At 45.3% G+C, this 15,709-nt stretch overlaps 1 protein-coding gene across 1 annotated transcript; it reads right to left on the bottom strand.

Moving 5' to 3' along the window:
* Nucleotides 1-3,045: 3,045 nt before the first annotated feature.
* On the bottom strand, nt 3,046-12,066 carry lonrf2 (LON peptidase N-terminal domain and ring finger 2; the record flags this gene model as incomplete). The annotated part of the gene is made up of 12 exons (XM_080834031.1): nt 10,335-12,066; nt 7,851-7,969; nt 7,369-7,491; nt 6,932-7,081; nt 6,249-6,453; nt 5,950-6,052; nt 5,458-5,572; nt 5,083-5,204; nt 4,803-4,961; nt 4,341-4,503; nt 3,503-3,652; nt 3,046-3,204 (listed from the first exon to the last, which is right to left on the bottom strand). Exons 1-12 carry the CDS (start codon nt 11,128-11,130, stop codon nt 3,046-3,048), a joined length of 2,364 nt encoding a protein of 787 aa, XP_080690157.1. The 5' UTR covers nt 11,131-12,066.
* Between the last annotated feature and the right edge of the window lie 3,643 nt (nt 12,067-15,709).

Below are 15,709 nucleotides of genomic sequence, written 5' to 3'. Positions count from 1 at the left end.
GTTTATTATCTCCACGCCCTGTTGCCTCAAGTGTCACCCACTGAACCCCCTCAGTGTCTACCATGAGCTCATGTGTTTGGACTGGAAACATAAACAGTGAAAGTCCTGACTTATAATTGACTGTATGATTGACAGCACATCATTTAGCACCAAAGAAAAGGTATTGAATCTCAATAAGGCGGACTCTCCCCTGAGCCTTACAGACAGTTAGCTTGAGGACTCCCAGCCCAGATGGGGACTCACCAGTGGCTGACCACAGCCATATCAGGGGGGCAGCAAGGATTCCAACTATTCTCAAGATTTATCTAAACATTGCTTCAAAAGACTTTATCACACTGTGAAACAACTTCAAGGCAAAAACAAGCCTTAGCCTCTGCTAATCGTACCAAAGAAATTTGAACCGTACTTTAGCGGGATAAAGGTTAAATCAAACTTGGCCACAGGCATTCTCGACAGTTAAATACACGCTGTATTCGTAAACATGCTTACTGTTTGATCCACACTTATTATCGCCCTGCTGAGGTTGTGATAAAGGATGTCCTCTCTGAATCAACTCATTACTGCTCCCATGTGGAGACAAGGTGTTACTGCAGAGGGTTTCAATACACTCTATATGGTGTGCAAGTGTTTATCTGAAAAGAATACAGAAACCCCAGCCATTTGTAGTGTACTTGTAATGACTAATTATGGTGAACTGCTAAGCTGTGGCACAACCACTCATCCTATTAACAGGGACTTTGGCAAGGTTATACTGCAGACTGGCATTTTTACGTTCCGGTAACCCTATACCGGAAAGAGATTAGTCCAGATTTTCTACCAGACGAATCAATGGGCTCTAGGGGGTGGATTAGATGATGACGAAGAAGGAATTCTTTTCAAATGCAGCAATACAAATGATTATATCTGCTACAAGAGGGATGGAAGTGAAACATCTCTGGATAAATGTAGAGATTCCGTATAGCAGAGTATTCAGTCACCGTTTTAAAGATTATTAGAATGATTAGAAAGTACCAAAATGATTTAACGAACATAATCAAAGCCACGCTTGCCTTAAACCATGTTGTGATGTACTCTTAAAAAGACTTACAGATGTGATTTCTGGCCGTGTTCAAGTATGTCATTATCTATAAAATGCACAAACTTGCTTTGCCTGGCTGAAAACAGCACAGACCGACCCCTTGACGCAAATCTCCAACCACAGCTATACCTCACAAAGACCTCACAAACCAATCAGAGAACACTGCAACTCATTTTCATCTCGTCATACAAAATAACTTTATTTCCATCTTATCTTAAATGTACAAACTCGGATGAAAAAAATGCAGCATTTGTGTAACATCCCTAAACACAAGAGGGTTGATGAACACAAAGATTAAGTCGTGCACGATCACAAAGAGAATAAACAAATGGACACGGTAGAAAAATATTCAACAAAGAAAATTGCGAAGGCCTCCAATTGTACATCAATCCAATCACAAACAACTGGCAAACCAAATGGACATATTAGTAAACTACAGTACAGTACACATGTATTCATATCAATGACACACACACAAACATAATTGACTTCCACGCATTAACAAAGAACAGACATACATTGTATTCATACGGAGAGAGACTGCACTGACAAAACCACCCAATTTACACTAAATTTACTTAAGGGTGACCACAGCATGGGTACAACAGGTCACCCTATAATTAAGAATGTTTGCTACTTATTAGAGTTAAAAGGTAGGTTATGATAACTTTAAGGCTTCTGATTTCTGTCCTCTCAGTGGCTTGGAGTAGAGAACCCACTCTGTTGCTTGCGATCCCCGTAGTGTGAATGACGGGGTCGGGTGTTGTTGGGATAGACCGCGTACCAGAGGAGGCTCGGAGGGCAGGAGCTGCCCAGTGTCTTAGACGGCATCCTCTAGCTTCTTTTAATCTCATATGCATTTAGGCAAGGGGCATAGGTATTCGTGTGGAGCAAAGGAGCCAAGGAGAAGGAAGTCCCATTACATTCACAGGGTTTCTCTGCTATGTACACGGTGCCAAACATGAGCAGGGGGAGCGCTCTCTACCCGAGCGGAGCTTTCCCTAAATGAGATGTACTCTTGTTTTTGTGATGAGTGGTTTCAACGCAAGTTCATTTCATGTTTTTTATTACCTGTTTTAAGACTAGTTCAGTTAAAAGCTGCAGATGAACCACATGAGTCTTTCAGGTAAAAAGGGAAGCATTTTGATTGGCTATGAACTACGAGGGCACTGTGCATCCGTGTGGCTGCTGCAGTGGTGAGGGTGTTGTGTGTCCGCAGGATGAGCGACACCCTTCCGGTATACTATACAACAAGGCAGGAGCCTCTGGGGTCTCAAGCGCTCACTTTGCTGGCCAAGACGGAGGCCAGTCAACCGGTCCCTCGGAACGAAGAAGTGTGTTGCTACAGAGGCTTCAGTGCAGAGCAAACCAGGTCTGCCAGTGTGTGCGCGTGTGTGTGTGTGTGTGTGTGTGTGTGTGTGTGAGAGAGAGTGACGAGCTTACTCCAGGATTACTAAAATGAAGCTGTTTAGCAAGCCTCATTCACACAAGTGACAGATACGTGCTCATATCTTTACGGCTTTTCTGCTGGCTTCAGCTGCTACGGTGACACCGCTTCATTTCGCTACGAGGAAAGCAGGCACTGAAAGGAAACCGCACCTGCCAGTGTGCTCTGCCAGTCCCACAGATGAGATGGACAAACTCTGGACTCCTGAGGAGACACTTCAGAGAGCGAGATGAGGGAAATAAACACTGGCTTGACTGGGGGGGGGGGCTCATTTTGCTGTAGGTGTTGGGAGGGGTCTGAGGAGAGCAAAGCAGAGCCCAAAGTGATCCGTCCTGTGGAGCCCTCATTTGGTCTAAGAGAAAGAAGCAGCAGCAGTAGCAGCAGCAGCAGCAGCAGCAAAACGTGGGTACATAGTGTTCAGCTCCCAGACCTGCCAGTGCAGGGTGCGTCCTCTCCCACTCTCCCCTGGGCTCGGTGAGAGACGAGGGGCCGAAGGGGGGGGGGGGGGGGAAGGCTGAGGCTACCGCGGGCGTCTGCGTGTGACGAAGATGAGCACCCTGCGGATGGCAATGAGGCGGTCCTTCAGTGAGGTCATGGCCAGGATGGTGAGCTGCGCCCGGTTCTCCAGGGGAAGCACCGCCAGAAGCCACCAGCACCAGGCGGGCCCACTGGGATTGGCCTGAGGAGGGAGGGAGAGGAGGGAGGGAGAGGAGGGAGGACAGGTCAGTCTTTAGCCCACCAAAATGTGAGTGGTGAGAGTCATTTTATCACTTTATCCAGGACTCCTAAATAAAGATTCTTCCTTAGACTGTAACACATAAGTATTCAGGGATTTGTACAGATTGGTACGTTGCTTTGAAAAACTTGTCAATAAAACAACCTGAAATTTGAATCACATTGCTGATTATGTAACTAAGTGATTGAATTGTCTTCCCAGACAATGGAAAGATGAACTGTGTATAATGACTGTATAATACCTGTGGGTCGGAGTCTTTGGTGGGAAGGTGGCCAAAGTGGCTGAGGATCTGGCTCTTCATGTTGTCTCTGAGGGAGGTGACCCAGGTGTTGGCCTGGTCGTACACAGAGTCATGCAGCTTCTGCAGTTCTGCAAGCTCTTCACCCTCCGCCTAAAGTGCACAAGCAAACATGTCCATCAGACTGGAAGACTTGGATTGAGAGAGAGAAACAGAGTAAAACACTCACGCACTTGCTCACTCCACACTCACTCACTCACTCACTCATTCACGCAGTCGCTCACTCACACTCACTCACTCATTCACGCAGTCACTCACTCACACTCACTCACTCACTCACACTCACTCACTCACTCACACTCACTCCACACTCACTCACACTCACTCACTCATTCACGCAGTCACTCACTCACTCACTCACTCACTCACTCACACTCACTCACTCACACTCACTCCACACTCACTCACGCAGTCACTCACTTACACTCACTCACTCATTCACGCAGTCACTCACTCACTCACTCACTCACACTCACTCACTCACTCAGGCACTCACTCACTCAGGCAGTCACTCACTCACACACACTCACTCACACTCACTCACTCATTCACGCAGTCACTCACTCACTCACTCATTCACGCAGTCGCTCACTCACACTCACTTACGTAGTCGCTCACTCCACTCACTCAGGCAGGCAGGCAGTCGCTCACTCCACTCACTCACACTCACTACTATTCCCTTAACTCTTGTCACAAGCAGGCCATTCCTTTGCCCTTTCTCTTAATGTCCTTCATCTCCCCAACCTCCCCACTATGCCGCCCAATGCTGCTGGTACTGTACCTTCTTGTCCTCCAGGTACTCGATCTTGGCGGTGTGGTAACCATCCCTCTGGCCGTGGCTGAGGACTTTGAAGCGAGCCACCCCCACCGTGTCCACCACCGAGCGCCCGTCGGGGAAGAACTTCACATCTTTCACCTCCAGCATGCAGCCATAGTCTGCAAACCTGTAGCCAAAACACCATACCTGCAGGTCAGCCTTGTGTGCGTCTGTTTCCTTCTGTGCATATGTGTGTATATATTTCTTTGTGTGAAAATATGTGTATATAGGTTTCCTTGTGTGTGTGTGTGTGTGTGTGTGTGTGTGTGTGTGTGTGTGTGTGTGTGTGTGTGTGTGTGTGTGTGTGTGTGTGTGTGTGTGTGTGTGAGAGAGAGTTTGTGAATTGATGTCCTTTTGTGTGTGTGTGTTTGTGTGTGTGTGTGTGAATTGATGTCCTTTTGTGTAACCGTGGTTGTGTGTTCTCACCCTTTGACGTCGTCTGCGATGCACATGCCAAACTGCTTGGTGCCCGTCTCCATGGAGCGTCGGATCATGAGGCGGTAGCGCGGCTCAAACACGTGCAGGGGGCAGGGGATTGTGGGAAACGCCATGGTGCAGATAAAAATGGGCACTTCCTGGTTCAAGCTGAAAAGATGGAAGCAACGTAACAATTAGAATAACAATTATTCCCAAAACAACTCCAGTGTATTTAACTCTGTGTTAATGTATGCGAGTGTGTGTCTGCAAAGGTCTATGTGAGACTCACTTGGACAGCTCCGTCATCTCCTCTTCATGAACCTTCCTCCTCTCTCCCAGCTCCTCTCCCAGGTAGCGTTGGAGTACCTCTTCCATCAGAAATGTTTTACTGTACCCCCTGCTGGCCACCTTCTGCGAGTACACACAGTTCATAACGCCACTGTTAAGCTACATCGCACACGCTAAGCCAATGCAGAGTGTAGGTATGAGGAGACTGAAAATAATGCATGTCTGCATCCATGTGTGTGTGTGTGTGTGTGTGTGTGTCTGTGAGAGAGTGGAAATGAGGAAGTGTGTGTGTGTGTGTGTGTGTGTGTGTGTCTGTGAGAGAGTGGAAATGAGGAAGTGTGTGTGTGTGTGTGTGTGTGTGTGTGTAGTCTCTTACCTCAGAGAGATTCTCTTTGCAGAGTGGGCAGTTGGGGTTGTGATCCATGCAGCGCTCCAGACACTTGAGGCAGAAGGTGTGTCCACAGAGGGTGGTGACCGGCTCATAGAACAGTCTGGAGAGAAGGAGTGGAGGGTTGAGAGAGAGAGAGAGAGAAGGAGAGAGAGAGAGAGAGAGAGAGAGAGAGAGAGAGGGAAGGAGAGAGAGAGAGAGAGAGAGAGAGAGAGAGGGAAGGAGAGGAGGGTTGAGAGAGAGAGAGAGAGAGAGAGAGGGAAGGAGAGAGGGAAGGAGAGAGAGAGAGAGAGAGAGAGAGGGAAGGAGAGAGAGAGAGAGAGGGAAGGAGAGAGAGAGAGAGAGAGAGAGAGAGAGAGAGAGAGAGAGAGAGGGAAGGAGAGAGAGAGAGAGAGAGAGAGAGGGGAGTTAGTAACACATACAAAAAAATACCAGTCTCAGCATCTCCGATCTAATGTGAGAACAGGACGAGAGTCTTACCTCATACACAGAGGGCACTCCAAATCTCCACTGTCCAGTAGCTCAGTAGGCACCTGCCTCACCCCTGAAGACGTGGTCACGGCTGTGGATGAACTGGAACCATCTAGCAATAGACACACGACCCTTCAGTTAGCTCACCCACAACACAGTCCAGCCATTAGCACAAACATTGGCACTCATTTTTGAACTGAACTGAACCTCATCAGCACAGAGACAAGTCATTACTTAACAAGAAACCCACAGATAAACGGCTCAACTCAGGAAGAGAACTAAATCTCCACATCTAGGTTGAACAGTACCTGGTCGAAGGTGTTTGAAGGGCGGGGCGTGCCGGAGGTCCTCAGAGCCTTTCCTCTTGAGGCTGGAGGGGCATGGCAGTGCCGAGAGGACCGCCGACAGACTCTTGGGGTTCTCAAACTGGCCGTCAGCTTCGCCAAGGGGCAGAGAGGAGCTGCCAGTGCTCGCGCTCCCCTCACTGCTCTTGGCCAGGGTGGCACTGGACTCCTATAGGCATGGCGACAGAGGAGGTGGTAGTGTGAGACAGAGTACGAGATTTGCCTAGAGTAGGAGTTATGTAGCATTCTAAAAAAACAGCATAGGAATTCACTGATTTTGAAATTTCTGAAATGTTATTCCGTATTGGGCTTGGCCGTATCTGGAAAATATTTATATATTCAATGCTATTTAATAGATGTAAGGAATGATCGTATTACCATATCACCATCTACGTGCGTTTAAAACTGACTACGTTTGAATAGGGAAGAATGGTGCAGCTCTATCTCTATCCCTCTCACACACACACACACAAACCGCTATAACTACCAGGTAGATAGGAAACGGGGAGTGTTCTTTATCCAATCACGTTCCGTTATCTGTGAAGCTTTAGTCTGAACTCTGCCCTTCAAAGTAAGTGAGTGAGTGCATTATGTGTGAGGGAGAGTATGTGCATGAAGAATCTAATTGGGTGGGAGAGAGCGCTCACCTTGGAGGAGCCTGGTGTACTGTAGGAGGAAGGCAGTTGGTTGAAGAGGGAAGAGGGCTTCAGGCGAGAGGAGGGTCCGGCCTGCCACGAGGGCAGGGGGGCAGTAAGCCCATCCTCCTCAAACACTGAAGAGAAGAGCTCACTCAGGACCTGTGGAAACACACACACACGCACAATCAAGTTAAGAATGTGGCACAGAAACCAGCTTTCCCATCACTATTTCCATTGACAGATCCTGTCTTAAGACTCAATCTACCTCACAGGAAACACATTATCAAATCAGCTAGCCAAGAATCACAACCTTCCTAATGTATTCAAGTACCATTTTGAGAAACAACTAGGAATAAACTGGATACTTCTAACTCGACTGCATTATATTCTGGAGACAAATGGTGGTCAGCCACACATGGATAGAGGACCGTGTGTTTCTATGGTACCTGCTGAGCTTCAAGCTTGACCACGGTCCAGTCCGGCTTCAGAGCCACACAGTAGAAATACTGTTGCAGGGCCTCCTCCGCCCTTCCAGCTCCGCTCAGGGCTTTGGCCTTGGTGTAGCGAGCCTGGTGATTTACAGAGGGAAAGAGAAAGAGGGGAGAGAGAGAGGGAGAGGAAGAGAGAGAACAGAGGAGACGGTAAGAAAGGGAAAGAAATTGAGAAAAGTTAGAGAACAATGGACCTGCCTAATTCAGTAAAATGCAGTAAGGGAGAGTATGAGTGTAATATTAACCTTCAAACTATTTTTGATATAGAGCAATAGTGTGATGTAATGCAACATGTAATAGGATATTGTCAGTAATGAGGTCAGTCCATGTTATGAATAGTGTGCGGCATGGAGGTTAGTAGGTCAGAATTACTTCTACTGGTCTGAAAGTGGGTCAGCCCGGTATGGGCCTGTCTATGTTGAAGTGACCATACTTACTTTGGGGCATTGAGGTTTTAGCCGACACACACTGTCAGCGTCCTGGATGGCTTGGCTGAAATTCCTCATTTCCATGTGGAGCTCAGCCCGCCGTCCCAGCAGCCTGCATATAGAGGGCGCTGTAGGGGGAAGAGAGAGCAGGTGCCTCTGTTAAGAGTGAACCACAGAACAAGATGTTTTGAAGAAATTCCCCTAAAAAGCTTACGCCTTGACATCACCAGCGCTATTTATGGAGGGGAGGTTAATCTAATTGCCCGTGGCGTACACTGAAATTATGACTCATTCCAAAAGAAAGACTGCAAAACCCCTCACGGTGGAACTCTGATAGAAAAAAAAAATGGCTTATATAAGTGTTGATGTAACACGTTATATAAAGGTCCTATTGTGACCTCCCAGAAGCACAAAAACTAAAGCTGTGATGGAATTTGCTTATATTAGAACTCACTGACACTCCAACTTCTAAATTCATAAGGAGTTTCAAAGTCAGGCCTATATTTCTGGACCCAGACACATAAGCAGACAATCTGCTTGCATAAAATCCAGGTCACAGAAGTGGACCAGCCCTACCCCCCCCCCCCCCCCCCCCCCCCCCTCTTCAACGTCTCGCCACAGGCCTGGCCATACCTCATGGAACATTCTGGCACATGCACACCTGTGGCTGCTACTGCTACAGGCTGAATTGTAATACTACATGACCCAGCTTTTCTCATATCGTTTAGGAGCAGAGATCATAAATGAACACTCAAATCATCTAAAAAACACAGGCCTATGTTGTCAGTGCGGGAGGACAATACAATCATTTAGATGTTTTTTTTTTAGTGGATTCTCTCTTTCCCGCACACACATCATGTCAAGTTATCATGTCAATAACACTTCATCTCAGAAGTGACTGAACGGTGATACAAATGTGTCGGCGTTAGGTTTGTTGAAAGGAATAACTGGAATCACAATAGGCACAGAAACTAGCTATGAATGGCTCCTCTATTGAAAATGGGGGCACTGACCATCCAACAACAAGTCCAAGGCTTGTTCTAATAACTGATCATTGATAGCCAGTGTGGAGCAGATGTCGGACTAAGTGTAATGGTTGCCAGTGAGTAGGGTGCTGTGCAGTGACTAAACCTCACTCCCCGAAACCTTAAAAGATGTGCTAGTGAGGTTTTTTCCTCCTGGCTAGCACACCCCCCTCCCATGCTTGAGGTTGAGTTTGTCTATACAATACAGGTTACAAAAGCTAACGTATAGTCAGAAGAGCATAAGTCTCCGTTCACAGTGTGATGATGACCCATCACATAGTCACAGCTGAACCATCATCTGTCATGTATTGATCTAGTATGCAGAGCTCCTCTCCCCTGCTCAGCTCCACTGCATTCCCCTTCAGCCACTCCCTTACATAAGCAGGTCAACATCCAGAGACCCAGCCTGCAAAACCAGGTCAGGCCAGAGCAGATGCGCTGGCATGCAGGATCCCAGGCAGATTAATCAATCTGTCTGCAAATGCATCTCCCGGCAAAAGATCTCAACAAGGCACTCAGTTGTGAATTGTTCAAACGCTGATTTGTGTTCAGGATGCTAACAGAGTGGAAAACACATATTTAAGACTGATTCCCACTGTTAAGTTAGACAGACTCACTATGAATATTTCCTTCTGACATCCTTTTAGGTCTATTGAGGTTACTCTACTCATAACTGCATTCCGACGGGGTATTGGATTGCAGCTCAGAGGACCGTCTGTGACCTGACCTACTTTTGCAGGAGGGTAATAGGTGGAGCACATGGCCTCTTAGTTAGAGACCCAAACATGAACCCACTTTGCCCTTGATATTCCACTGTGGAGAAAGCAGCCAAACCATTTCGCCCCAACCTCATACAGCAAGGATGACTATGAAAGCGCAGATGGTCTCACTGGGGTGACGTGTGGTGGAAGCCAACAGGCCTGTCGTGTTTGTTTGGTAACATTCGAGAGTGTGAAAGCGCTGTACCGACACATACACGTCTGTGCGAGAGCTCAATATTTTGCCGTGTTGTGGTGAGGACACATTACATTTTCCAAGCCTAAAGACTCTTTAAAAAAACACGGGCAAATAGGCTAACTGTTGGGAGCACATGCACACGCAAAAAAAAAAAAAAACTGGCCAAAATTGAACCTAAATAACCCCCTCTTCATAATACTAAGATAAGTCAAAAATAAACCAACATAATAAAATATTTCATTCTTCTTCCCCATTGAATTTGGTGTTTACATTTCAATAATTATTATGCAGTTAAATGAACATGGATGGTTGGTATGGATGGTAAAGTCCACAGGTTAATAGCGAAAGTGTGTCCAAATGCATTGCAGAGCGTTATATATCATGTCGTAACTAGCTCAGCCTACTTGAAGTGGCGACCCCTGTAGTTGTTATGTGACCAGTACAGCAAAATGTAGGTCAGTTACAAAACCAGATCCTGAGAGAAAATGTAAATGACGTGCGGTGTTCTTACCTATTTCTACTGCTTTATTGAACTTTTCCAAAGCGCTGGCCAGGTCATGTTTCTTCCATATTCCGTCTGCTTCCAACCAAAATCGCCTGGATTTGCTTTCCGATTCAAACCATTTATCCAACAGACTGCTGAGTACAACGTTAACTCTAAATCCATGAATACCATTTTCTCCGAATGATTTGATAATGTTGGAATGACAACTACTGCACTCCTTCACATCAGTGTCTTCCAGGCACCGTTTGCAAAATGTATGACCACATTCTAACGTGGTTGGTTCGGATAGCAGACACTTGCAAAGTTTACAAGTAAATAAGTCTAAACATTCCTCTTCCTCCGACCCATCTCTGTCACCGCTCGTGGCCCCGTTGTTGTTCGACCTGCCACTTGATTTTGAGTCAAAAGTGTCCGTTTTAGAGGTTTCTTTCCCACTGACAGAGGTCTCAGTTTTGTGGTCGCTTAGCTCCTTTCCGCGTATAGTCCGTGCAATACTTTCAACCAAAAGTCCAAGTTCATCAGGAAGAAGCCTCTGAATGTTTGCAGCTACACGATATGAGTCCAACGCGTCTCCGATCCGACCCGCCCGGGCTAAAGTGTCCGCTTTGCGTAGACAGAGCCCCCGGTCCGGTTGCTGTAGGTCGGCCAGTTGGGAGCTATAGATCTCCACAGCAAGGTCGAAGTCTCCAGCCCTACAAGCTTCTTCAGCAACCTGAAGCATTTCAGGACACATACCCAGCGCGCTAGGGTTCGATATGTCATGGACGAAATGTTCCGTCCGGTTCTGTATTCCCGTGTCCATCGTTGTGTAGTTGGTAGCAAAAGGTGGGTTAAATGATATAGCTATCTGGCTAACAACGTTACACAAGCTTTTGTGCTAACACGGAGAGCACCTCCCCTGTCCCAGTAAATTATAAAATGAACCCACCGCTACAGTAGGCCCTTCCCTTAAACATTTCAAAAGTCAGACTGACCAAACTGCCTAAATAAGTGGAGCAGCCCACGAGCATAAGAGGCCCACTTAAAGTTACTGTTGTCTGTGGAATAATACCCCAGACCTGTTTCATAACCAACAGATATAGCCTGTAATCGCTTCCGTAACTATGGTGCTCCGCCAAGAAGTCATAAGGTAACGCTAGCCAACTTGTTGTGGTTGCGAAACGTTACCCTTTGGAATTGAAGTAGTCCAGTCCCAACATTAACATAAAAAAGCCCACGTTATACACTACTACCGATAACCGAACCAACTTAACTTACTTACGATCTAACCTATGCCGATACGCCTTCATTTGGATTTTTGAAGCTTATGCAAGCTTGACCCTTGTTGTTTCACAACACCTTAACGTAGCTTGAGGGAGCTCTACCGGGTTTACCTGATCATTTAAAATAGAGTTAACATCTTTCGTCCCCGTTTTGTTCATGAATAATATCATTAGTTTGCGAAAGGAACACCCACTCGACGTCAACTTCGCACAAGGTATCGGTTTTATATAAGACCCGAAAGCTACCAAAGGGCCGGGGTTTGCGTAAACTCAGCTAGCGTGACGTATCCCATGGTTAACGGTTATCTAACCAACACAAGTCTTGTAGCTTTCTCTTGATTTCGGTCACGCATTACACTCCCCAGACATGTTTCTGCGCTCTGTACATATGGTCACGATTCCGGATTCATTTTTGTTAGTATATTTGGTCCCACTGATTTCGAATGAATCCGTTAGCAAGGCACTCGTACCACACAACAACACATAGCTGGCAACCGAAGCCTGCTCACATCGTCACCGTCCCCCTGGATAACGTAAGCGGCACGTGACGTGCAGCAAATAACTTCATTGGTGAATTAAATATCTACATTATATAAGCACACAAATGGTTGTATAATCATAGTTAGGTCTAACTGAAGAACATGAATGAGCACAGTATCCATGCGATCAGTGGTCATTGAATATTTGACAGTTTAGTAGCCTACACTATGATATAAGTTTTGTATTTGCTTTTTGTCATTAGTGGATAAGTCAATCCCACCTCAATCCTTTGCTTATGCAAACATTTATGTAATATGTAACTTTATATAACATATGTATTGGCCTACATATAAATTAGCGCTGACGCTTTGAAATCATGTAGGTCATTGTTCAGTTTTTAAATTGCTAATTTTATAGAGAACGTCTCAAAGGTTTATGATTGTAGTTTGTATTAGAAGATTACATAACATACAATTGAATTTAATTTCGTTTTTTTTTTGTATAGCCCGGACACGTTGTATACATAGACAATACACTGTTTATAGCCTACCTCGGTCATATTCTATGGATAACAGATTACTTATTATAAAAACTGAATAAACATCTTACCAAACATTTCACCGAACAAGCTGTCACACTTGCCGTGCCAATGGCTGGTAGACTTTTTTTGCATTATCATGCTGTTGTGATGTTGTAAAGGTTGTGTAAGGACGACTTGTAAATTGGTGATGGGTGCGTTGAATAACCTATGTAAAGACACTCTAGGCCTAATGTGCAGGTGGTTAGTCAAGGTTCCACATTGCTGAGGTGAGAGACTTAGTGAACCCTGTAAGACAGTAGAAGGCTTGTTAAGGAACTGAGAGTGTTTCAGATAAGACTTATGTGTTTAATGTGTCCAATGTTTTTCATGTCTGTGTTAGCTCCTCTGTTAGTTAGCGTACCTGTGCACCGCCAGCGTCTTTCATGTCAGAGATAGACCTGCCATCCGTCTCACTCAGTGTGTATCAGTGTTTCATGCCTCACTGCTTTCATAATAGGCTTGCATCAAATTACTAAATGCTGACAAGTTTGACACAAAGCACATGGAACAACTCAGTAATGATATAATAAGACATAATTGTATGTCCATCCACTGTCACTGACTAGAAATACACAGATTCCCCCCCCCCCCCCCCCCCCCCCACAGGCCAATGTTTATAAAAAAATAAAATAAACTTCCCAAACGTACTAGATATGCAATGAGTATTAGCCTTGTCTTCAAGGGGACTCCTAATACCCCAACACCACAGAATTTAGTTGTGTCCCTTGCACAAGACCTGATGCACATCACACCTAACACATCATATCATCCATGGAGAGCTTCAGATGACGAACAAGGTGTGCCTGTGTCTGACCAGAGGAGACGCCTACAAAGAGTATTGATGTAGTTCCTGGAACAAGATTGTGAAACACTGTGTTAAACAATAATGTCCAACAATTGTTTTGCTAATATTTATAGTTTTTTATTCAACATGTAATTTACAATATTAATTTAAAGAAAATACATTACACTGAACAAGCTGTCACACTTGCCCAGCCCAATGGCTGCTTGACTTTTTTTGCATTATCATGCTGTTGTGTTTTTGTAAAGGTTGTGTAAGGATGACTTGTAATGGTGATGGGTGTGTTGAATAACCTATGTAAAGACACTCTACAAGTGGCGGTTCTACATGGAATTACGCCCCGGGCGAGACCCCCTCCGAGCGCTAGTCTAGTGGTTTCTAAAGAACATCCATGGTTTAACCAGCTAGCTATCGATCTGTTAATTATTAAGATTATACTAGTACTCTGTGTGCTGTTACATTCTGTTAGTTATGGCTAGCGGGATTTCGTGAACACTTTAGCCTAGTGCCAGATGAATGAACATGTTCATACCCTATGGTCAAATCAGCTAGCAACGCTAGCAAGCAAACAATTCTGTTGGTGCAAAACATTAGCTGGTTGCCTTAATAGGAATTTCGGTTAAATAACACTTGACTGAAAATACATTTTTGAACATCCTTCAATAGTTATCTCGATAATGTTATAGACTACTTTGTAAAAGATGTATTAAATTTCCCTCTGGATAAATAAAGTATCTGTCTATCTATACTCTGCTTACTTCACCAGTTGGATACATTGATGCAGTCAGTGGTCTCCTTCCACCAATGAACCTTGCCCTTGGTTTGTATTACCTATTTTTATTAGCCATTTCAAACAATTTAGAAAAAAATAAAACCTGTAGGAATTATAGGCCTGTAACTATAATGTTATGAAAGTGCGTTATTTGGAAGAAAGTCGATGTGTGACTGACTTTAGCCCACTAATTGCATTAGAGTATTAGGCCTACTCTATACAGTGGAGCCCTCGTCCCCCCCATTGTCCGTTCCATTTGAAAGACCGAGAGGTGAACTGTCCGCCGCGTCCTCTCCCCTTCCCCCAGGATCTGTAGCCTGGATACCAGCCTGAACTCCGCCCACAAAATTTTTGGTCTGGGAGTTCAGTCTGGACTTGAGCTAATCGGGAGAGATTCAACGTCTCGGAAAAGTGAACTGACTAATCAAATTGTAAGGACGGGCTTTATACGTTGATGGACAGATGACCAACCAACGCTTGAGTTGATTAGATAGATAGAATATACATCGAACAAAGATGGCGCCGTCTCGGGAGCTTAGTGGGACATATTTTATATGATTTAAGCTATCTACACGACTTTTTTTTATGTCTACATTGACTCGGTTAGTTGTGTATGTGCAACACGAATGTTGCAGAGGATTGTAGGTCTTAACTGAAGCACTCTAGACCATTATTGATAGGTTATGCTAACGCGTAGACAAAAAAAACATTGAAACAAATGGTAGCTAGCTATAGCCTTGCTGCTAATAAGTACGTGAGCAGGCATATCTCACAGATATTGATAGCGCATTCATTTTGAAAGAGGAACAGAGAAACGCGATCAAGGCATTTGTCGATCGAAAATATGTTTATGCCGTCCTTCTTACGGGATCTGGTAAAAGTTTTAATGTATCAGATGGTCATACTATGTTGCTCTGATTAGTTGTAGGTATCCAATTGAGCGAAGAGGCATTTTTTTCCTTGGTTCGTTGAAACACGCCCCATAATCACAGCCCGATGGCTCATCATCAGACTCATATTCTGACTAGAATTATGAGTATGACATCGTCAGGCTACAGGATCTGTGCACGGCGACTTCTTAGCGAGCAGGGGGCGCCAACTTGCCAATTCCCCACACAGTGATATAATAGATAATAAAAAAGCGCTTCGCGGACCAGATGATTATTTTTAATGTTTTAAGTGCTCGTGCCGCCCCACACGTGTCATGAAAAAGTGCCGCCCCCGGGCGTCTGCCCGGTTCGCCCGTGCCTAAAACGGCCCCTGCACTCTAGGCCTAATGTGCAGGTGGTTAGTGAAGGTTCCACATTGTTGAGGTGAGAGACTGAGTAATCCCTGTCTGAAGACAGAAGAAGGTTTGTTAAGGAACTGAGAGTGTTTCAGATAAGACTCGGTGTGTTTTATACCTCCCTTTTGTGTCCAATGTTTTGAATGTCTGCGTTAGCCCCTCTGTTTGTTAGCGTACCTGTGCACTGCCGGCATCTTTCA

This window comes from Sprattus sprattus, assembly GCF_963457725.1.
Source record: "Sprattus sprattus genome assembly, chromosome: 3".
In the NCBI taxonomy this organism is placed as follows: domain Eukaryota; kingdom Metazoa; phylum Chordata; class Actinopteri; order Clupeiformes; family Clupeidae; genus Sprattus; species Sprattus sprattus.
Note: the sequence above shows the minus strand (reverse complement) of the source record. Positions and strands in the feature narration are given on the sequence as shown.